This window comes from Liolophura sinensis, chromosome 2 (assembly GCF_032854445.1).
Source record: "Liolophura sinensis isolate JHLJ2023 chromosome 2, CUHK_Ljap_v2, whole genome shotgun sequence".
Taxonomy (NCBI): Eukaryota; Metazoa; Mollusca; class Polyplacophora; order Chitonida; family Chitonidae; genus Liolophura; species Liolophura sinensis.
In genome coordinates this window covers 27,476,242-27,500,244 of record NC_088296.1, presented here as the reverse complement: position 1 = coordinate 27,500,244, position 24,003 = coordinate 27,476,242, and the positions used below count along the sequence as shown (strand labels likewise).

Here is a 24,003-nt window from a genome sequence, read left to right as displayed (position 1 = left end):
TACTTGTAACTATTTCTTTGATTCAGGATCAAAAGACCGTTCATAATTCAGTTTATTCACAACTTAATGTAAAACTTGGTTCACAATTAAGTTCAAAAAATGGTTCACACTTCATTTACCGAATTGTTCACAGTAACCCACTATCAGGAATGGAAATAGCCCTAAACAATCCGAAAAAACTAATCGATATGTTGTAATCGGGTACAAAGGGGTTTTGTTATTACGCATACTGGACGTGGCTTTTGCACCCAGTAAATGAGGTAACTGAACATCCCTGATTTCAGCGTTCATCTTTCAGGCTTATGAAGTGATTTGGTTTTTCGTGTTGTCAGAATTATCCGTACAGTTCTCGAGAGAAGCGTACAGGTCCTTCATTTCCTTGTCATGTTTTGGTAGAAGGTCCGTCCAGAATGCCACACGTTCCGGAGTTATCCGACCTTTCACGGAATCTTCCGACAGGTTCGTGTCAAGCTCTAGGTAAAGCTCGGAGCCCGTTTCAAAATGCGGCCATTTGGGTAAAGTAACATCTGCCGACGGTTGGTTTGGATCCCTGAAACATGGATTCAGTATAGCATCAAGTCGATGAAACACTTGCAAATTATGCAGAAACCTTATGGTTTAAGCATGGATATTGACACATATTTTTATAAATTAATGCATTAACTTATTTCTGCACAATCTTCGCTACATTCAAAACTATCTTTAGGTAAACCTTAGATTTACCACGTTTTGACAGATATTGATTCCATGTCATTATCTGACGTGCGTGCAAGTAGAACGTTGCTTATCATCGTGCCTTCACACTTACCCGGTTTTCACAAAGTTTGTCCAGTATTTCATCATCTGTCGTGTGAACACTTTCTCACTATCAGTGGCGTTACACATATCCGTAAGCGGGAAACCGTACACAAAGAACACGTCATCCCCATGATCTGCCCCAGTTCTCCACGGACTGGTCTCCAGCCAACTTACAGGGTGATTGAACTGGTAGAAGAAAGTTCTCCCTCTTGGAGATTGACTTCCTGTGCCGTTGCGTGACTCATCAAGATTCATCCCGGCATGCAACCGGGCAAACTCGACGGCAGGCACGCAGAACAATGCATCGGTCAAAAACTGTATCAACATTTTCGAGCGGGACAGCGCGTCGTCAGGGTTTTGCCAGTCCTTGTACAGATACGATATCATAGTCTTTGTGGACTCTACACTACCGGGTTTTTCAGCAAACAGAAATGACACGTATAATGAGAGAAAACTGTTGAAATGTTCAGAGCTCAGGCCTTGCCCCAAAGGAATGCCGTATTTTTGCTCCAGAAGCTTTTCTATGCCTGAATAAAACAGGGCGCCTTCTTCTGAGCAGACGCCGATCATGAGATCGGTGTGGACAAGCTGCTCTTGTATCTCCCCGCTATCAACGTTATTTTTTAGTTCTTCTAGCGTAAATGGAAAAAAGTCGTTATCGTAGATTGGCCCCCATTTTGGTCCGATGGACTTTAAATCGATATTCTGAAAGGCTAGGAAATCGTTGGGGGTAAAGTGCCTAAGGCACTCCAGGAGGTTTACGGAGTCGTTAACTGGACAACCGAGGCTGCTGGCCATCTCATGGACGTGGGTAAGAGGACTGACAACCCGACTCCACGGAGCGATGGCTGTGCCACTCTGAGCGATCACTCTGTGGAAGAGACCCTTGCTGGCGGGAGTGACGAGTAACTGTGAAACACTTCCTCCACCGGCAGACTCTCCAGCTATCGTCACCCGATGTTTGTCTCCTCCGAAACTTGCAATGTTTTTCTGAATCCACTGTAAAGCCACAATCTGGTCTCGAAGGCCAAGATTTCCAGGCGCATGCTCGTCGCCCGTGGTGAGGAAACCGAGAACCCCCAAGCGATAGTTGATCGTTACCACAATGACGTCGTTCAAGCCAGCCAATAAAGCGGCGTTGTAAGTGTTCTTGTAGCCTATGATATATCCTCCTCCATGAATCCAAACCAGAACAGCCTTTGGATTGTCCACGGACGCCAGTGGAGGAACGTAAACATCCAAGAACAAGCAATCTTCATTCTGTGTGAAATTCTGCCGAAAATGGTCATACTTTTCGCTCAATTCAAGGAAAGTTTGTGGACAAACAGCTGTCTGGCTTGTTGCGTCGTACACCTCTGAATGCGGCGATATCAACTTTGTAGGTTTGAAACGAAGCTTCCCGATTGGTGGCTCTGCAAACGCTATCCCAAGATACCTTATGACACCAACCTCATCCGGTGGGAGGCCTCTGTACTTTCCACTAGGTGTCGCGAGAACAGACCCTACAGGCACGCTCACGGCGGCCGAGTGAGGTAGTAACCCAAGGGTGATAATTATGAACAGCATAGTGGTCCTGCACAGGTCCAAGCTGTAAAAATATAAATGGGAATGGCAAGGTGTGAAACCTTCAAACATACATCAAGTAAAGTATGCTGGATTAAAGGACGAATTAATGGACACATTTTTAGGACTAGAAGCAGGAGGAAATGCAATTTGTCTTAACAAGGCAAAGTTGGGAAATTACACATTAGGGGCTTGTTCTACAACACGTGCAGATTGCGCATGTGTTTTGTTATGGTAACACATACTGATGTCATGCCTTGCAATAGCGTTGCGCGAATCGCGAATGTAAACACGGTTTATAGATCGGGTAACTGAGCTGTTAACGAGAAGTTTCCAAAAAAAAGGGTTCAAACCTGTCTACAAGCCCTTTTTTCTCAAAACTTTCATCCCTTTCTGGTAAAGATAGTGAGAGTCAAAGGAACGTGTCAAACACTAAACGTATTTCAAATGTCCTAAATCCCTCAGCAATTAATTACACAATAAATGATTTAAGCTGTGCTTTGGTTTTATTTGATCGGTGTTTAATGCCGTGCTCATTTATTCAGTTAAATAAGAGCGATTTATGGGCCAATAGGGCATGCAACACCAGGCACGTGACACCAGGCACGTGACAACATGCACGTGACACACTGAAAAATTACACGGCATGTAACACCAGGCACGTGACACCCTGAAAAACTACACGGTAAGTAACACCAGACACGTGACACCGTGAAAAACTACACGGCATGTAACACCAGGCACGTGACACACTGAAAAACTACGCGGCATGTAACACCAGGCACGTGACACACTGATAAACTACACGGCATGTGACACAAGGCATGTGACAACAGGCACATGGCACCCTGAAAAACTTTACGGCATGTAACACCAGGTACGTGACTCACTGAAAAATTACACGGCAAGTAACACCAAGCAGGTGACACCCTGAAAACTACACGGCAAGTATCACCTGGCACGTGACACACTGAAAAAGTACACGGCATTTAACATCAGGCAAGTGACACACTGAGAAACTACACGGCATGTAACACCAGGAACGTGCCACACTGAAAAACTACACGGCAAGTAACACCAGGCACGTGACACACTAAAAAATTACACGGCATGTAACACCAGGCACGTGACAACATGCACGTGATACACTGAAAAACTACACGGCATGTAACATTAGGCACGTGACACGTTGAGAAAATACACGGCATGTGACACAAGGCATGTAACAACAGGCACATGGCACCCTGAAAAACTACACGGCAAGTAACACCAAGTAGGTGTCACCCTGAAAAACTACACGGCAAGTAACACCAGGCACGTGACACACTGAAAAAGTACGTGATGTAACATCAGGCAAGTGACACATTGAGAAACTACACGGCAAGTAACACCAGGCACGTGACACACTGAAAAAACTACACGGCATGTGACACCTTGAAAAACTACACGGCATCTAACACCAAGCACGTGACACACTGAAAAAATACACAGCATGTTACACCAGGTACGTGACACACTGAAAAAGTACACGGCATGTAACACCAGGCACGTGACACACTGAAAAACTACACGGCATGTAACACCAGGCATGTGACACACTGAAAAAGTATACTGCATCTAACACCAAGTACGTGACGCGCTGAAAAACTACACGGCATGTAACACCAGGTACGTGACACACTGAAAAACTACAGGGCATGTAACACCAAGCACGTGACACCCTGAAAAACTACATGGCATGTAACACCAAGCACGTGACACCCTGAAAAATTACACAGCATGTAACACCAGGCACGTGACACACTGGAATCGAGACAACGGTCAACGCATAATTACGATTTGGGATCCACGGGTATAAAAAGAGCTTCCCAGGTTTTCTTATTGTTGTTGTTGCTTTTTTTTCTTTTTTATTTCATTGACAGGATTATACCTAAACTTAACAATGACGTGAATTTTGTCTAACAAGGCGAACATTTGGTCGAGAACTTCGTGCAGCTTTATGGTGTTCCCATGGCGACTCAAAACTCATGTGGATCATTTATGTGTTATTTGTCGGCAATGTTCTGTTGAACGAAACAAATAATCTATATTTATTTATTTGACTGGTATTTTACGTCGTACTCAAGAGTATTTCACTTATACAACAGCGACCAGCATTATGGTGGGAGGAAACCGGACAAAGACCAGTGGAAACTCACGACCATCCGCATGTTGCTAGCAGACATTCCTATGTAAGGCCGGAGAGGAAACCAGCACGAACTGGATCTGAACTCCCGTGTCATCGCTTGCTGACCACCTCGGTCACGTAGGCCCCTATATTTTATAAGTCGGAACTATGTTTTAAATTTGAAACATTACTCTGTTGTTGATAATTTCTCACCTCGTCTCAATGGTGTAAAAAGGACGACTCGTCTTCAGCCCTTCTCTTCTTTTTCCGTGTTTCAAAACGTCCTGTGGGTGTCGGCTTTGCCTCTGGGTGAGCATGAGTTCCAACTGTCTACGTCTTCACACCGAAGTGTGTGGAGATATACCTCGTGATGAAAATTTTTTGAATCAGTCGCCAAGAAATAAGTTCTTCCGTCAGTCCTGCAAGCCAGTACATCTCGTTACTAAATAACCGTCATTAGGTGTCGCCGATTCACTCGCGGATTGATCTTCCTCAGAATGCATTACATGATCAGATCGTGAAACGTATATCCATGCATGCATGACACGGAAGTGATGTGAGTGGTCCACTCTGTGCGATACAATTGCTTAATCTAACACATCATGTTTAAAACAGACGGGAACAAAACCTGCCTACATAACGAAGCATTGAGCAGTTCGTTTTGTTTTTGTTTGTTTTTTTTGTCACAAGATGGCCGCTGTTTTTACATGAGCCATTTATTTTCGTGTATTTTGTAGACAGGGGCTTTGTAGTACTTTAGAGTAATAGTTGAGTGTTAACCTAATTCTGCCCTACAGGAAGTCAAGACATCTGACCCCGGAATTGCCTTCATGAGATGGCCCAGATGACCTCCATGACATCTGGTCTCTAGAATAGCAGCCGTAAGGTCATCATCGAAAACCAGTTAGCCAGCCGAGACCTGAATATTCAGTACAAAGAACCAGATCTGTACACAGAAAATTAGAAATAGTGCCCTAAAGTGGAAAACAGGCAAAGATGTACTTGTATTCCAGGTGGCTCAAACGCCCATATAACACGTATTTATAATATCACAACACTTTTCCTTCACATAAAAATAGTTGGAAATCCATGATTCCGCGGTCTAAATGAACATGTTCAGCGCACTGGTGTGTGTTGGTATCCCCTGCAAATACCGCCAATATTGTGTCCTTTTATAATCTATGCTTTTCTAATGAATCCGGAAAGTGTTTTGAAATATTGTAAATATCTATATGTAAATGCTCTGGGGATTTTTAGGAGATCCCCAAGTGGTTGTGGAGAATCCAAATGAAGAATTAAATCAAGCCGGTAAACCTGTCCAAATATGTTACATTTCTTACACACTTTTTGTGCTTTCTGTTCCAGCCAAACGGTTCGGAACGACCATTATTTTAATGAACTGTTATTTGTATGTCACTCATTCATTCATTCATTAACATTTATGTGTATATGATCAAACTCGCAACATTTCTATTCAATACGTTTCACACTCCTTTGCACATATTTTAATCCCGGTGTCATGGCATACAAGTTTTTATATTGTATTAATTTGTATACAAATCTACCGTTATTATTATTTTGTTTTGTGCGATCAGTGTTTACATGTACAACATTCAACAGACTGTTCCAGTATATTCTTATGTTATCTGTGTATTCTTACGTAAGAAAGAACATATCCCATATGAGGGTGCCTATGTGGCCGAGGTGGTTCGCGTGCAAGCGCGGCGCAATGACCTAAGAGCCTCATCAATGCGAGTTCAAGTCCAGTTCATGCTTGTGTCCCTCCGGATGTACGCGGGAAGATCTGCCAGAGAATGGTCGTGGGTTTTGCCCAGGTCCCTCCTATTATAATGTTGGCCACCGTTGTGAAATGTTTTTGATTACGGCGTAAAACACTAATCAAATACGTGTATATACGGTGGCTAGTGCCACTCCAAGTTTTTAACATATTCATTAAGAGGACTTTTCAATGAAATCTTAGTACCATGTTTATATTTCACTAAAGGTAACATATTCCTCAACCGTAAGCACTTTTGAGAATTCAAATACTTTGCTGAATGAAATATGACTTCCATTTCAAGTTAAAATTTTTGTTCAATTTTGTTGCATTTTGTTCAATTTTACATTTTACATGTTTGTCCGAGTTGAACCTATGTGCAAAAGTTGAGGTTCTGAGATCCAGTGGTAGGACTTCTGTTGCAAACACAGTCCATGTAATAAAACACCAATCAAATAAATATTTTTTTTATTTATTTTATTGGTGTTTTCGACGTACTCAAGAATATTTCACTTATGCGACGGCGGCCAGCATTATGGTTTGAAGAAACCGGGCAGTGACTGGGGGCACCCACGACCATCCGCAGGTTGCTGGAAGGCCTTCCCACTTACGGCCGGAGAGAAAGCCAGCATGAGTTGGTCTTGAACTCACAGCGACCGCATTGGTGAGAGGCGCTTGGGTCATTAAGCTGCGCGAGCGCGCTAACCATCTGAGCCATGAAGCCCCCCCCCCTCCACCCCCCCCCAAATCAAATAATAAATCTTATTATATTATATTCCTTACATGAAACAATTAAATGCCTGAAGAATGTATTATCAGCTTGATTATCACGTGTCGTTGCCTTAACTTTACACTTGAAAATAATTAAAATATGATTTATAACATGTGAATTTATTTACCTTTGACTGTTTTGGTTAGTTGCTGTGAATGCAGCAACAACTTTATCAAGCTCTTCCAACTCTAAACGTTGAGCAGCTTTTTCAAAATTCTGTGGAGCAATAAAAGAAAATCCATTGTTCAACAGAAATATTGTAAAACTTGAAATTACAATCAGTACACATAATTTGCTTGTGCAACAGCCTTAGCCAAAAGTATGCCCACTGTAATGGAAAAATCGTGCACTGCATGTTGCTGCAAGTGGAGGTACCACACAAACTTTTTGTGGCTATTACTTTTTCACAGTCAGAAAACATTCTCTCATGGACCAAAATTTTTTGTTTATACAAGTGTGCTTTGACCACACTTGTGTGGAGTAGGTGGTTAACCCTGTCATTGTAAGGAAGCAACACAGTGGTGTTTGTACATCATTAGTCAGCAACTTCCTGTTGGTCATATCAAAAATCTTATTCAAGATCCAATTTACAACAGAATTCATGCTTATTTTGGCCATATTTATCCTCAGTGGTTACCTATCAGGGATATAGAAGCTGTCACCTAAATGGTAGTTACTTTAAAAGCTTGAGTTGACGACTGATTTCATTTCTGACATCATTTAATTATATAATGTGTAGACTTACTGGGCTTGTAAGACTGCCAGACATCTTATTTTGTTCCGCAGTTTTTGTCTCAGAAACCTGAAATAAAAATTACATTCGTAGTGAAAATACTACACAAGTGTGAACGGAGCAGATAAGAGTTTCCTAATTATTTTGTAAGAGTACAACAGCCATTTACGTATCAAATAGTGAAGTGGTTAAATTCACCTTTTTAGAGTGTTTTTTTCTTCTGTTTTTTTGCTTTCCTTCTCCTTCCCTAGTATTTGCGTATTTTTACTGGTTACAACCATGGCTGTAAAGTCAAAAGATTCCTGCAAGAACAAAAACAAAACATAATGGCTTAATGTAAAAACGTAATTATGTACATGTCCTTTTGTACAGAGCCTGCATTGAATACAAAAACAGGTAAAAAATTAATAATTACAATTGAAAGTTACTTTTGTACTTTGAAAAGTAAAAATGTGGTGGGGGGGGGGGGGGGAGTATGTCAACACTAATACCTTTTTGAAATAACCCAGTTTACAAAAATATACTTACATTTTGATAATCTGCAGATTCTCCAGACTGTTGAGCCAAAAGAGGAAATCTTGCAGAGTCTGACAAAATGGCAGACAGAAGACGTTCTCTTCTGAACCTACAAATTTATTGTTCAATATGGTTAGCGTCCAAACATATAAGTCCATAGAATAATTATCTTCTGTTTATCAAGAACAGGTATACACAGTCATTTTTCTACAAGATCTGAACTTAACACGCTCAGAATCACTGTTCATTCTTTTTATTGCTAACACAGGATCTGAGTCCATCTCCGGGTTTTTAGACTCACATTTCATTCACCGAAAAAGAGGTAAATAGAAGCTGCGGGGATGACATTTACTTTTTTTAATTGTGGATCAAAGGGGAAAATAATATCACTGTAAAAGTATGATTAAGCAGAGTAAAAATAAATTTTTCCAAACGATATTGAAAAAAGTTTTTTTCAACAATATCGACGTGAGGGTCATTTTCTTATTTTGCAAATAAGCCACAGTAGTACTGTTTATTCTCCTTAGCAAACTTTGTGTACTCTTTGTGTAAGGCATAATAAGACATTATACAGTTGGACAAGAGTATCAAGACCTACAGGTACTACTGACTAAAAAGTGGTAAACTAAAAGTATCTGAAACAAAAAAAACGCTTACAAAATAATTTTCGGCGGAAATAGACTCGCAGCGATTATATCTTGCTTCTTACCAGTACAGATATTTAAAAACATTTATTTAACAAATGAAAGATCTGACAAGAAATATTTTAGTCTTGATCAAATCGTAACACCTCCTAACATCGCTATCACACCGGGAAACAGCCCCTTCATGCCTGGACAGGATGCTACCACGACCTTGTAATATTCGATTTCTTTCGTTGGCTTTTGTACTTCTCTCAAACTCAGCACATTTCCTTTCACTGGATGATCCTCGTACCATAAGATCAAAGCGTAGCGCCGAAACATTGTCTCCATCGTCAGTACAGTGTGCTCTTGAATGAAGGCGTTAAAAGCAGACGGGGACCTTAAACGCGGGAAAATGTGTTTCCGTATAATTTTCAGCCAATGGAAACAGAGCTGTGTCATTGCACTCGTGGACGATAAAGCTGCGGACAAAATGGCCGCGGATTTTGAGAAGTCGGAATGGGGATTAGGCAAAAAAGTAAGTATTTTCGTGAGTTTATTTCTTTTGAACCCCTGCTTGTGTTCATTTCAGATTTTATGCAAGTTTCCGAACAATGGTGTTGGTTTCCACTCGGGAAATGTTGTCTGAGTCAACGTAACTTCACGGACGCTTCACCAAGTCGTACATGTCGGCCTCCAGGGTAACTGGTCCAGTTTACTGATGTTGTAATCCAAAGTCTGCGAATTTCGTGGACACGATTTCCGGATCATTTTCTGTCTCACATTTGTTGATTCCTGTTGTAAAATGTTTTCAGTGTCATGGTTAGTTAAGCTTTAAACCCGTTTTAAAGACATCGAAAAGCAACAGTCGACAGCCACGAAAACTGGAAATTCTATAATACAACGAATTTTTTCGACAGAAATTGCCTTTAAGTTCAACCGTATCTGAACTGTATTTATCATAGTACGTCTTTGTAATTTCTATTCCTTAATCTGTAAACTGGTAAATGGATATGTTTACCTGCCCAATAGTTCTATTGTATGTCCGTTAGATTTGTTTGGTCTTGGGGACCAAAGGTTAGGTTGTACCAGACACTGCCGGCATGCTGTACCTGATGAAATGGGATGCCCTCCACAATTGGGCCAGTTACAATGCCAGACCAGAGGCACTTAGATTGCCATATAGGTGGTAGCGGCAGCCAAGAGCCAACAAATCCGACTAGTCCAGAAATCATGCCTGTTAGCTTCATTTGTTTGCGAGAACCTCCAATCTTGTCTCTTCCACACCAGCGTTAACTCCCCAGACTCGGATTCGGAGATATGAAATGTTTTTTTTTATGCTTAAAAAAAACAACAAACAGCCTGATTTTATATTATTTAATATGTATTTGATTGTTGATCATATCAAGTGGTAGTAGTTTTATAATGATAAATTTGAAGTGCTTTTGTTTCTAGCTTACTTGGACTATAGGGCTATAATTATGAAGTTTTACTAAGTACTGTGGAGGCTGACAAAGTATAGGCATGGCTATGCCATGGATACCTGTAATCTATATCCCGTGATACGCCTACCTACACATGGCCTATAGTGGCTTCCGACAGGTTTTTTTTTTTTTTTTTTTTGCTGTCTCCCATTGCTTCTTCGACTTAAAAAAGTCTGACCTACTTAAATGTACCCGAACATATTCCACAGCCTTGGCATCTACACAGTTGATTGTCTCGCTCACCCGTCAAATCATTTGGCTGAAAGGTCAGGTCGAACTCATCTTATTTAGTTGCGTAAAACAGCGTTATGCCATATCCAGGAGCATTTTAAAATTAAAACATGAAGGCCTCACGGAAAAATGTCATCGTGACATGTAGCACCTGTAGCATGTATGCCTTGACTGTAGAATGTTAGCGGACCACACTTTTTTATGTTGAAGAAGCGATGGGAGACAACAAGAGAGCCATGAGAGAAGTGGGTATAGACAGTGTGGTAAGCGTTGAACCGCTACGGGGTAATAGATTGCACATATGGTGTTGTGACATATTCGTAAATAGCATCTATATACATGTACTTCTCTATGTGGATGCAAGAATCCTGGCATGGACATATACAGTAACCATTGGTATACCTCTAATCTGAAAATGAAATGGTTCACATAATATTAGGTTCTCTAATGTTTAAGTGCTAGATAACAGTGCTTTTCCAAAACATTTTTGCAGGTGTTCAGTGCCTCTGACTTTTGGTGGGTGGGAAACCGACAAGATCCCGGCGGAAACCCACGACCATACGTAGGTTTCTAGGAGACCTTGCCACTGGATGGTTGCAGAGGAAGCCAACATGAGCTTCACTTCACGATGATGAATAAAACAGTATTTAATATGTTTCTAAACCAATGATTAAGTTGATATCTAAAATACTTTTGTTATCAACATTTGATATATTAAGAATGATTCAGTTGATAACATTACTATGTGTTTCGTTTGCTTTATTATTTTCTTTAAATTCAGCTTGACTGTAATGTTGACAAAGTCAACACTTTCCGAGGTTTTCCGAATCTGAAAATAATAAAAGTCCACAATTTCCAATGCACAGATATTGATAAAATTTTGAAGTCCGAGGTTTCCGAGCTAGAAAATATTCAAAGTCTAAACTTTCTGATTTTTCTGCTAATTTCCGAGATGTCTTCCAAGGTTTTCTGATGTTTGTCCAAGGTTTTCCGAGCAGAGAATGCAGAAAAGTGCGGAATTCCTGGCTTCCCGGGCTTTTCCGAGCAGTTTTCCTATTTTTCCGATTTTTCCCTGGACACAAACATCAACACTCGGAATTTCTACAGACGGGTGGCCCGGTGTGGTGATCTACCGTACAGTATAGAGTTGTCTGAAGTGACCCGGTATTGTGATCTACCAGACACTATAGCGTTGTCTGAACAGGCCTGGTGTGGTGATCTACCGTACAGTATAGAGTTGTCTGAAGTGACCCGGTATTGTGATCTACCAGACACTATAGCGTTGTCTGAACAGGCCTAGTGTGGTGATCTACCGTACAGTATAGAGTTGTCTGAAGTGACCCGGTATTGTGATCTACCAGACACTATAGCGTTGTCTGAACAGGCCTGGTGTGGTGATCTACCGTACAGTATAGAGTGTCTGAACTGACCGGTATGTTTATCTACCGTACACTACCGATATTGTATAGGTTTATCGGAACGAAATACAACTGTTCAGGTGATATCGGTTTTCAGTTTTATGGTGGGAAGAAAGCCGGAAGAGCCCGGAGGAACCCCACGCCCATTCGCAGGCTGCTGACAGACCTTCCCTAGTACCGTCGTGAGTTTCCCCCAGGCTCTGCACGGTTTCCTTCCACCATAATGCTGTGGGCCGTCGTATAAGTGAAATGTTCTTGATTACGGCGTAGAACACAAATCAAATAAATAAATAAATTTTGCCAGGCAAGCGTACTGTAACCGCTTTTCCAAGGCCCACTCCTCCATGATCTATTTATCATATGTCAGGCTAGTACATGATGTACTAATGCCCTTTGTACAACACTCGGGCGACTAATTTGTCTGTCTGACCTACAATGTTTTCAGCTGGTAACATTCCTCCTGTTGTCTCCAGTAGAGGCCAGAGTATCTTGGCCTTCTCCGGATGTCACTTTCGGGGTCAAATGTCACGAGCAGCCGAAGAAAGTAAAGTGACTTCCTGTGACTGAGAATTAGGTTAACAGCTACTTACAACTACTGCACACCGTGCCTCCAAAACATGCATAAACTATGACTCTTATGACAACAGAGGCCATCTTTTCTAAAAAAGAAAATTAGTCATCGTTTTCTTATTATGAATCTGTCTGCAACATGTGTAAGCACATGGTTTAATGTCTTTGCACCCAGATGTTGTGAAAAAGCCACCCCACACCTCGTTGATTTATTAATTCATTTACATATTGCGTAATGGAAGATATATGGTAACGAGATCTACCTGGTTTAAACTTTTCACTGAAAATCTCATTTGCTCACATTTGCGGGAAACATTTTCACCACGGGCCACATTTCTGTTCAGTGTGAAGACGGTGAAGCTCGGCATAATCCCGGGGGTGGAGATATCTAAAGCGGACACAGACGCAGACACAGACGTTTCCGATTTAGGTCAAGTAATAGCTGGGTGAACAGATGAAGATACCTTCATGATACGTCCTTCAGGTGAGGTGAGAAGGTCTCAGTGACAATGCACTGTAGCCTAACAATGTATTTTATTTGATTGGTGTTTTACGCCGTACTCAAGAATATTTCACTTATACGACAGTGACTAGCATTATGTTGGGAGGAAACCTGACAGAATCCGAGGGAAATCTATGACCATCCGCAGGATGCTGGAAAACCTCCCCACGTACGGCCGGAGAGACAGCCAGCATGAGCTGGACTCACAACGACCTCATTGGTTGGAGGCTCCTGGATCATCGCGCCCGCAGACATGCTAACAACCTCGGACAAGGAAGCCCCCTTGTAGTGTAACAAAGTTTAAATCTCGTTCAGATTATAGATTATTTATTCACTCAAGACGCACTGAATAAAGTAAATGTAAGCAAATGTCTGACAACAGATGGTTTAAAAGAATCTATCCGAGGTTTGCGGCAAGTGGTTACAGCGCCCGCCTACAAGTCGGTGTCAGTATAATGTGACTGGATGGGGTGTCGTGTCTGGTGTCTTCGGCATGATATTTCAGTGACGGCAGCACTTTGGCGGCGTGGAATCGCCTTGCCACAAGAAGATATAGTATATGTACACACACATAACGACTCTTGGTCGTTATATTGCTGAAAAATTTTATGACATTAAACCCAAGGATACATACATACATTGTTTTGTGGCACGTTAACTGTTAGTTCTACGATGTTTCACAAAGTTCTAATGAGCTCAACTAAGTTCTAGAATGTTCACGAAATTTCACGATGTTCCACGAAGCTCCACGAAACTCCACGTAATTTCACGATGTTCCACGAATTCCACTAAGGCCCATGAAGCAGCCACCTCAAACTGAATCACAAAGCCAATTATCGGCTTATTAGATAAAATTTAGATGAGTTATCAATAACTTAAAGAACAAGAAAAAGGGTTGGTTTTATTATTAATTATTAATAAGGAGTATATGATACGGCCTAACATATAAAAGTAAAATAAAAGCTTCTCGGCTTTCTTCTTGGGGTGTAAATATGTCAGTTTTTCATATGACCTCACTCCGGAAATTAAGTTGCCTGCTTTGATGACGTCAACGATGTTAGTTGTCAAACAACCTTGTTGGAGGAAGAGCACGAATTTGCAGCGCTAAACTGGTCCCACGTTTCCAGTATGTTCATCGATGACGTCATGTTCGAACATTTTTGATCTTTGACGGAAAACATGTGTAAAGAAGTATGGTTATTAAAACTTATAAAATATACCGCAAAAAAAAAATAAATAAAAATATTCTGCTTTTTTCGCATATCTCGCCTGTGTTTTATAATAGCTTTTTCATGTGACCTTTAAAGGAATTTTTTTATCATGAAATAAAATAAAAAAGGAAGCGGCGATTTTGCTCCTCGAAGGGATTAACGAGTTTTCACAGTTAACCTTTGATCAATGAGATCAAAGTACGTTCAAATCCAGCGCCTGTCGATGTTTAAGTCAGGAGGTTTCTTAGAAACCTGTTTTTGCTGGGCGGTTTTCTCGGTCCCCCCCCCTTATTTCTCCAACTCTACCCTCAAACCTGACAGCTCTTCTATAAGTGATAAGTGCGGAATTAAACGCCATTAGAAAGTGGATGTGGAGTTCAGGGTTTTTGAAACAAGCTTTCTGGCTTGATCATTTTAGTAGAATGTAAAATGTCTTAAATTATAAATGAAACAGGTATGTGGAAAACTTTGGTCTGCACCTTCCCTTTCTTGTCCTAAAAGTTTTACTTTACATTTGTGTTTAGGAAAATAAAATATCTGGTCATTTTCAAAGATCAAGTCCTACTCGTAACACACATTACTTTGCATGTGTTCAATATTTAGAACCAGATACACGTTAATATCAATTTTTTACACATTTACAGCTTGTCGTTTGATCTGTGCTGTACGGTATGCTGTTCGTAGTATTCTCCCTTCGGTTACTAGCTCAACTCGCCGCTGTCAGCGTGCCCGTAGAGCCTGTTCTCTCGACACCTAACGGAAAGTACCGAGGCCTTCCTCCGGATGAGATTGGTGTCGTAAGTTATCTTGGAATAGCGTTTGCTGAGCCACCAATTGGGAAACTTCGTTTCAAACCTACAAAGTTGATATCGCCGCATTCAGAGGTGTACGACGCAACAAGCCAGACAGCGGTTTGTCCACAGCAGTATGTTGAATTCGGCGAAAACTGTGCTCATGTGGGACACAATTTCACACAGAATGAAGATTGCTTGTTCTTGGATGTTTACGTTCCTCCACTGGCGTCCGTGGACAATCCAAAGGCTGTTCTGGTTTGGATTCATGGAGGAGGATATAACTTTGGCTTCAAGAACATCTTTGCCAGCAGCTTATTGGCTGGCTTGAATGACGTCATCGTGGTAACGATCAACTATCGCTTGGGGGTTCTCGGTTTCCTCACCACGGGTGACGAGCATGCGCCTGGAAATCTTGGCCTTCGAGACCAGATTGTGGCTTTACAGTGGATTCAGAAAAACATTGCAAGTTTCGGAGGAGACAAACATCGGGTGACGATAGCTGGAGAGTCTGCCGGTGGAGGAAGTGTTTCACAGTTACTCGTCACTCCCGCCAGCAAGGGTCTCTTCCACAGAGTGATCGCTCAGAGTGGCACAGCCATCGCTCCGTGGAGTCGGGTTGTCAGTCCTCTTACCCACGTCCATGAGATGGCCAGCAGCCTCAGATGTCCAGCTAACGACTCCGTAAACCTCCTGGAGTGCCTTAGGCACTTTACCGCCAACGATTTCCTAGCCTTTCAGGAGTTCCACCCAACATCGATCGGACCAAAATGGGGACCAATCTACGATAACGACTTTTTTCCATTCACGATTGAAAAACTGAAAAACAAGGTGGACAACACGGAACTACGAGAGCAGCTTGTCCACACCGATCTCATGATCGGCGTCTGCTCAGAAGAAGGCGCTTCGTTTTATTCAGGTATGGAAAAGTTTCTGGAAGAAAACTATGGCATTCCTTTTGGGCAAGGCCTGAACTCTGAACTTTTCAATAATTTTTTCACATCATATGTGTCGTTGCTGTTAGCTGGAAAATCAGACAGTGTGGACTCCACAAGGGCTATGATATCGTATCTGTACAAGGACTGGCAAAACCCTGACGACGCGCTGTCCCGCACAAAAATGTACGTCCGATTTCTGACTGATGTATTGTTCTCCGTACCTGCTGTCGAGTTTGCCCGGCTGCATGCCGGAATGAATCTCGCTGAGTCACGCAACGGCACAGGAAGTCAATCTCCAAGAGGGAGAACTTTCTTCTACCAATTTAATCAGCCTGGAAGCTGGATGGAAACCAGTCCTTGGAGAACTGGGGCAGATCATGGAGATGACATGTTCTTTTTATTTGGCATACCGCTAACGAATTTGTGTAACGCCACGGAGACAGAGAAAGTATTTACACGACAGATGATGAAATACTGGACAAACTTTGTCAAAACTGGGTAAGTGTAAAGGCGCGATGATAAAAGAAAATATTTTCTCCTGACAGATGATGAAATACTGGACAAACTTTGTCAAAACTGGGTAAGTGTAAAGGCGCGATGATAAGAGAAAATGTTTTCTCCTGACAGATGATGAAATACTGGACAAACTTGGTCAAAACTGGGTAAGTGTAAAGGCGCGATGATATAAGAAAATGTTTTCTCATGACAGATGATGAAATACTGGACAAACTTTGTCAAACCTGGGTAAGTGTAAAGGCGCGATAAGAGAAAATGTTTTCTCCTGACAGATGTTGAAATACTGGACAAACTCTGTCAAAACTGGGTAAGTGTAAAGGCGCGATGATAAGAGAAAATGTTTTCTCCTGACAGATGTTGAAATACTGGACAAACTTTGTCAAAACTGGGTAAGTGTAAAGGCGCGATGATAAGCAAACTTTTCTTCACACCAGGACAAGAAAACCTCTGTTCATATGTGCGACAGATGATAAGATACTGGACAAAATTTGTGAAAGCCGGGTAAGTGAAAAGACGCGAAGATGAGCAAACCTGTGTTCATATGTACGACAGATGTTGAAATACTGGACAAACATCGTGAAAACCGCGTAAATGTAAAGACAGGACAGGAAACCCTCTTTTCATATGTGCGACAGATGATGAGATACTGGACAAAAATTGTGAAAACCAGGTGAGTGAAAAGACACGAAGATGAGCAAACATGTGTTCATATGTGCGACAGATGTTGAAATACTGGACAAACATTGAAAAGACGGGACAGGAAACCCTCCGTTCACACGTACGGCGGATGAAATGTTGAATAAATTTTATCAAAACCGGGTAAACATATAAACGCACGGTGAAGAGTAATCTCCTGTTCACACTTATATACGACAAATGATGAAATACTGGGCAAACCTAATCAAAACTGGGTAAGTGTAAAGACACGATGATGAGCAAGTATCTGTTCACACGTACGGCACATGCGCAGTCTTGCGTAAAGCCAGTTTACACTCCAGTAAAGATTGTAAATAAATACTGAATCCACAAATAAAATTTTAAGAAATTAGTAAAAAAAATCATTCTTCAACTACAAAAGTTCTCTCTAATTTGCCAATCATTATTTTTATGTCATATTTAATCCATGTTTCAGGGATCCAAACCAACCATCGGCAGATGTTCCTTTACCTAAATGGCCTCCTTTTGATTCTAACTCCGAGCTTTACCTACAGCTGGACACGAACCTTTCGCAGGATTCCGTGAAGGCTCGGATATCTCCGGAACGTGTGGCATTCTGGACATATCTTGTGCCAAAACATGAACAGGAAATTAAGGATCTGTACGCTTCTCTCGAGAACTGTACCAATACTTCTGAGCTCTCCAAATAACAGAACTTAGCAGGGCGTCCTTAACTTTACGTCAGTCACTTGCCAAGGTTAAAAGATTTCCGAGAACTGGAAATAACAGAACTTAGCAGGGCGTCATTAACTTTACGTCAGTCACTTGCCAGTGTTAAAAGATTTCCGAGAACTGGAAATAACAGAACTTAGCAGGGCGTCATTAACTTTACGTCAGTCACTTGCCAGTGTTAAAAGATTTCCGAGAACTGGAAATAACAGAACTTAGCAGGGCGTCATTAACTTTACGTCAGTCACTTGCCAGTGTTAAAAGATTTCCGAGAACTGGAAATAACAGAACTTAGCAGGGCGTCATTAACTTTACGTCAGTCACTTGCCAGTGTTAAAAGATTTCCGAGAACTGGAAATAACAGAACTTAGCAGGGCGTCATTAACTTTACGTCAGTCACTTGCCAGTGTTAAAAGATTTCCGAGAACTGGAAATAACAGAACTTAGCAGGGCGTCATTAACTTTACGTCAGTCACTTGCCAGTGTTAAAAGATTTCCGAGAACTTGAAATAACAGAACTTAGCAGGGCGTCATTAACTTTACGTCAGTCACTTGCCAGTGTTAAAAGATTTCCGAGAACTGGAAATAACAGAACTTAGCAGGGCGTCCTTAACTTTACATCAGTGACTTGACAATTTAAAATGATTTTTGAGGACAGAAATAAGAAATCACACCATAAATCTGAACAATGAACACTGAAATCAGGGAAGTGCAGACTCGTCATCTGTTGTGTGCATATGTCAAGTCTTTTTATACTCAAAATATTACATGCATAAGAAAAAAACCCTCCCACCTGATTACGCATTTTATAGAATACGTTTTTGGGATTGTTGAAGGCTAATTCAATTCCTTAAGAAGACGTCAGTACCCACGGGATCAAATCCGGCTCCAGTCATACCAAAGACTTTAAAAATGGTAGTTACTGCTGCCTGGAGATCAACAGGGATAGGTCAGAGGAAGGAAACATGACCGGTTGGAACTGTGCGGGATGTCTATTGTGTTCGGCCCTCTGGCTAAGTCATAGGATACTGACACCCCACCTGACACTCTGGCCCAGTCACAATATACTGACACCAGACTTGACACTGACCCAATCACAATATACTAGATTATCCAGACCCGAAACACTGACCCAGACACAGTATGCTGACACCAGACCTGACATTCTGACTCAATCACAGTATACTGACACCCCACCTGACACTGACTTAATCACAGTATACTGACACCCCACCTGACACTGACTTAATCACAGTATACTGACACCACACCTGACACACTGACTCAATCACAGTATACCGACGCCAGACCTGACACACTGACTCAATCACAGTATACCGACGCCAGACCTGACACACTGATTCAATCACAGTATACCGACGCCAGACCTGACACACTGACTCAATCTCAGTATACTGGACGCCAGACCTGACACACTGACTCAATCACAGTATACTGACGCCAGACCTGACACACTGACTCAATCACAGTATACTGACGCCAGACCTGACACTCTGACTCAATCACTGTATACTGACGCCAGACCTGACACACTGACTCAATCACTGTATACTGACGCCAGACCTGACACTCTGACTCAATCTCAGTATACTGACGCCAGACCTGACACTCTGACTCAATCACTGTATGCTGACGCCAGACCTGACACACTGACTCAATCACAGTATACTGACGCCAGACCTGACACACTGACTCAATCACAGTATACTGACGCCAGACCTGACACACTGACTCAATCACAGTATACTGACGCCAGACCTGACACACTGACTCAATCACAGTATACTGACGCCAGACCTGACTCTCTGACTCAGTCACAGTACACTGACACCACACCTGACACTCTGACTCAATCACAGTATACTAACTCCAGACCCGATACTCTGACTCAGTCACAGTATACTGACACAACACCTGACACATCGACTCAATCACAGTATACCGACGCCAGGCCTGATCTTAGCGTGATAAAATTTAATAACAAAATGAATTTCTTCGGGACACCTTGTTTTGTAGGGAAACGCGGAAGAGACATAGTTTTGTAATTCTCCTTTTTTTCGACGGCCAAGAAAAAGAGAATTTATTAAAAACTTTCCCTAGTGTTAGTGATCCAATCAAAAGTGGCGTTACTTAGAACGCAGCGTGCCCAATGGTTCACTTAGTCAGGAGAAAGCATTTTACCCCGAGTTAGCTTACTTATCCCCGAGTTAGCCAGCCAATCACAAATGTTCTTTTAAACACCGTTTTGGTCCATAGATGTGTAATATCTGTGTAACGATCATCTCAATACGTCAGTATCGTGTGACCAGAATAAAGCGTCCGACCATGGAGATCCAACCTCCATGGTCCGATCAACTCCCACAATCTTGCTATTCATATTTATCCGTTAATGATATCCCATTAACATTATAAAGTCGTTCTGAATGTGCTATATGCGGTGTATTTCCTTAATTTTAGGCCTACATTTATGTCTCTCGCTTTCTCTCGAGCGTATCTACATCCTTAGACACACCATGTATGTGAACCTTTCTAGTTGACCTTGCCATGTTATTTGTGTTAGACCTGAGTCAAAATACACATGAATAAGCTAATAATCTCTGTTAGTAGAATCCAGCTTAGAAGGACATACATCAACAATGGTGAAGTATGGAAGCTGGTCTCTGCTAAAGCAAGCGGTGATGTCATTGGCTGACTAACACCGAGATAAGTCTGCTAACAATGAGAAACTATTATTTGAAATATCAGCATTTTGATTGGTTGGTTAAGTTGGGGGGGGGGGGCTAAAAACATAAGAATCATGTTTTTTTGTATGTTTTTTTTATTTTTTGTTATGTATTTTTTTTTGTTTTTCTTTTTTGTTTTGTTTTTTTTGTTTTGTTTTTTGTCTTGTTTTGGGGGGGTTCTTTTTATAAATTATAGTGCTGCTCTGGATTCTGACTGGAGAGGTTACAGTTTGTGGATACCACGGTAAAAGTCTACCTAGTTTAATTTGATCAATCAGGTTTAAGCACTGTAATTTCGTGGGTCAGATATTTCACTCTTGGGAAACGCAAGCATGTCTTTTTTTCAAATTTGCGAAATTTGTGCCAAAAGGTGCAGCACACTTAGTCACAACCTTGAGGATGGATACTTGTTCTCTTGAAACACGCTCAAAGGCGTGTCATGTTACACAGAATTCAAGAGTATCATGGGCCATGGCGGCTCTTGTACCCTCGCCTCAATGGTTGGGACAATGTCTCCGTCCCCCTAACTTTTCAAATTCGTCCTGCGACCCTGTATAAGCTAATCGTCAACGTCATCATGCCATAGGATCCAGCTATCTCACAGGTGAAAACACATGACTGTCAAAATAATAATAAAGAGATTGTAAGACCCAAACTGTGGAGTGCGTTTAAAAAAAACAACAGTGTTTATTAATTATAACAATGGTATGAGTGTTAAACTGATCAACAACAACACAAGTACTTCTGAAACAACAACAGTTGTAGCGGCTCCAGTGCATTTCGGTGCTGATGGACAAGGCGTTGCTGTTGGAAACGAGGCCGAGAATTTGGGCAGGAAGTCCGTCCAGAACGCAACTCGATCCGCTGCTAGTTTTGAACCATTCAAAGGCCCGGATTCAATATCTGCGGAAAGCCGGATATACTTTTCTACACCGATCTCATACTTGGGCCATCCCGTCGAGTACATCGGATCTTCCGGTGTGTTGGGATTTCTGCAAGCATTAACGAGTTTGGGTATTGATTTCACGAAGAAGTTTGAGACTTTTGTAAAACAACTTTGTATGGAAACTACATGAAAGGCTACATACATTTAGCATCTGGATGTGATTTCAAATGGTCATTCTAAAATTTGAAATTGTCAGTTTGATCAAATGCATTTTTGTTCGCCGTCCATCTTTAAATGTCAAACTTCACCCGACCTCTGTGTATATAAATTGAGGCTTTAGAAGATTAGGACATGGTACAGGTAGTTCCCATGGATTGTCTGTTACCATTAAACACAATCTCTTGCTGTAAAGGCAGAGAAAGCATAAAATCCAATCTTACCCTGTTTTGGCGAAGTTCGTCCAGAATCTTATGGTTGCTAGGGACAGAGCTTTCTCTTCGGGTGGGCTGGTGGGGAGGGTCATCGGATAGCCGAACACAAACCACACCTCGTCTCCGTGATCCGCTCCAGTCCGCCAGGGTTCGTGTGTTCTCCAGCTACCACGGTGATCAAAGAGGTAGAAGTAAGTGCTGCCGCCGTCCACCGGGCTGGAAGAGGCGTTGACAAGACGCGCATGTAGCTGGGCCAGAGGAACTATCCCCGAGTAGAAGACACTATCCGTCAGGGCGTCTATAAACTTAATTGCTCGGCCCATTCCGTCGTCGGGGTGGCGGAAATCCGTGTACTTGTACTCCAGAGCGGGTAGGAGCTGTTGAGCATGGGCGGGAAGCAAATCGTAGGCACTCCGATTGACCATGTCGATGAAGACATTCTTAGGTAACCCAATGACGGAATCATTGATGTGTAGCTTCTGACGGTACGGTGCCATTCGCAAGTCGTAGATCCACGCCCCTTCCTGACTATTCGTCCCCACCAGATGGTCAATTTGCCTGAATTTGTCCAGGTATTCCGGTGTTGTTTTACCCTTTGCTATCTCCTCTGGGCTGTACAGGAAGAACTGGTGGTCCACCACCGGCCCGAAGGACAATCCGCCGTAGGTAGCCCTCATAGCGTCCATCTGGGCTTGGTACTTGATGATGTCGGCTACCGACATGTTCCTCACGCAGTCCACGAGTGGCTGGGATTCCTGGGGACACTGGGCATATGCCGCGTAAATCTTCGCCTTCTCTTTCGGATTCTTCACCATTGCCCAGTTCGCCAGAGCCGTCCCGCTCTCCACGATGACTCGCTTGAACAGGACGTTGGTGGGACTATTGAGGGTCAACAGGGACACGCTTGATGCCCCAGCGGACTCCCCCATGACCGTGATGTTGGAACGATTTCCGCCAAAGTTTTGGATGTTGTTTATAACCCACAACAGCGCCATCTGTTGATCATATGCGCCATAGTTACCAGGCGAATGGGTGTCCTCTGTGGAAAAATATCCCAGCACACCCAGGCGATAGTTGATGGTTACAACAACAACATCTCCTAGCGCGGACATCAGGGTGCCGTCGTAGAGGTTTCCAGTGCCAGTGATATATGACCCCCCATGGATCCAAACCATGGTGGATCTTGGATCATCGTCAGAAGCGTTACTAGGAGCATAGATATTCAGGACAAGACAGTCTTCCTTCATGGCAAAATTGTTAGGCCACCCAGAAGGCTGAGGACATATAGGACCAAAGTTCGTGGCGTTGAAAACTCCTGGTATCGGGACCTTAGTGACCGTTCTTCTTAGCCGGAGTTTGCCGACCGGAGGCTCGGCGTAGGGAATTCCTAGAAAAACGTTGAGGTCCACGGTTCGGTTCCCTTCTAGCTTCACGGTTTTGACAAACCCCTCCACCGCACCGGACGTGGTGTTTACACGAGGGTTTTCAGCGTCGATGTGGTCCGCGAAGCACAAAACACAAACAACACTGACACAGAGGTGCAGAGGAAATTTGTCCAGGAACGGCATGCTGGTAGACTGTAGGTCAAAGGATGCCTGTGACCGCGTATGTTGACCGTTTGCCTAGGAAGGAACTATGGTATTTTTTCTTTTTCTTCGATCACACCGAGTTGACAGACTTTCTTGTAAGTTCTCAGATCTTGCCTGCAATTAAAACGAAAACTTTAATATTTTACACGTATTCTTAACCACGATGATCATGTTTTTGTAAATCCTCGTTCACGCGGTGCCATTGACAAATGAACCCATTGAACTGGACTAGACCAGCACGGCGCAATGATCCAGGAGCCTATCATAAATGCGGTTGCCGATAGTTCAAGTCCAGATCATGCTCGCGTCTTCTCCGGCTATATAGAGTAGGTCTGCACCAACCTGCGGATAATCGTG

The 24,003-nt window shown here is 42.4% G+C and overlaps 1 protein-coding gene across 1 annotated transcript; it reads right to left on the bottom strand.

Annotated features, from left to right (window-relative positions):
* Positions 1 to 300: 300 nt before the first annotated feature.
* LOC135462634 (uncharacterized) lies at positions 301 to 23,666 on the bottom strand. Its single transcript, XM_064739858.1, has 7 exons — positions 22,067 to 23,666; positions 21,442 to 21,732; positions 8,339 to 8,435; positions 7,823 to 7,879; positions 7,205 to 7,293; positions 809 to 2,386; positions 301 to 550 (listed from the first exon to the last, which is right to left on the bottom strand). Exons 1-7 carry the CDS (start codon positions 23,623 to 23,625, stop codon positions 301 to 303), a joined length of 3,921 nt encoding a protein of 1,306 aa, XP_064595928.1. The 5' UTR covers positions 23,626 to 23,666.
* Positions 23,667 to 24,003: the final 337 nt, after the last annotated feature.

Coding starts and splice junctions, on each gene's coding strand:
- LOC135462634 (XM_064739858.1), bottom strand. CDS start 23,625: ATGCCGTTCCTGGACAAATTTCCTCTGCACCTCTGTGTCAGTGTTGTT. Junction 8,436..21,441: donor AGTTTAACACTCATACCATT/GTTATAATTAAT, acceptor ATAAATTTGTAG/GTTCAGAAGAGAACGTCTTC. Junction 7,294..7,822: donor CTGGCAGTCTTACAAGCCCA/GTAAGTCTACAC, acceptor ATTGCTCCACAG/AATTTTGAAAAAGCTGCTCA.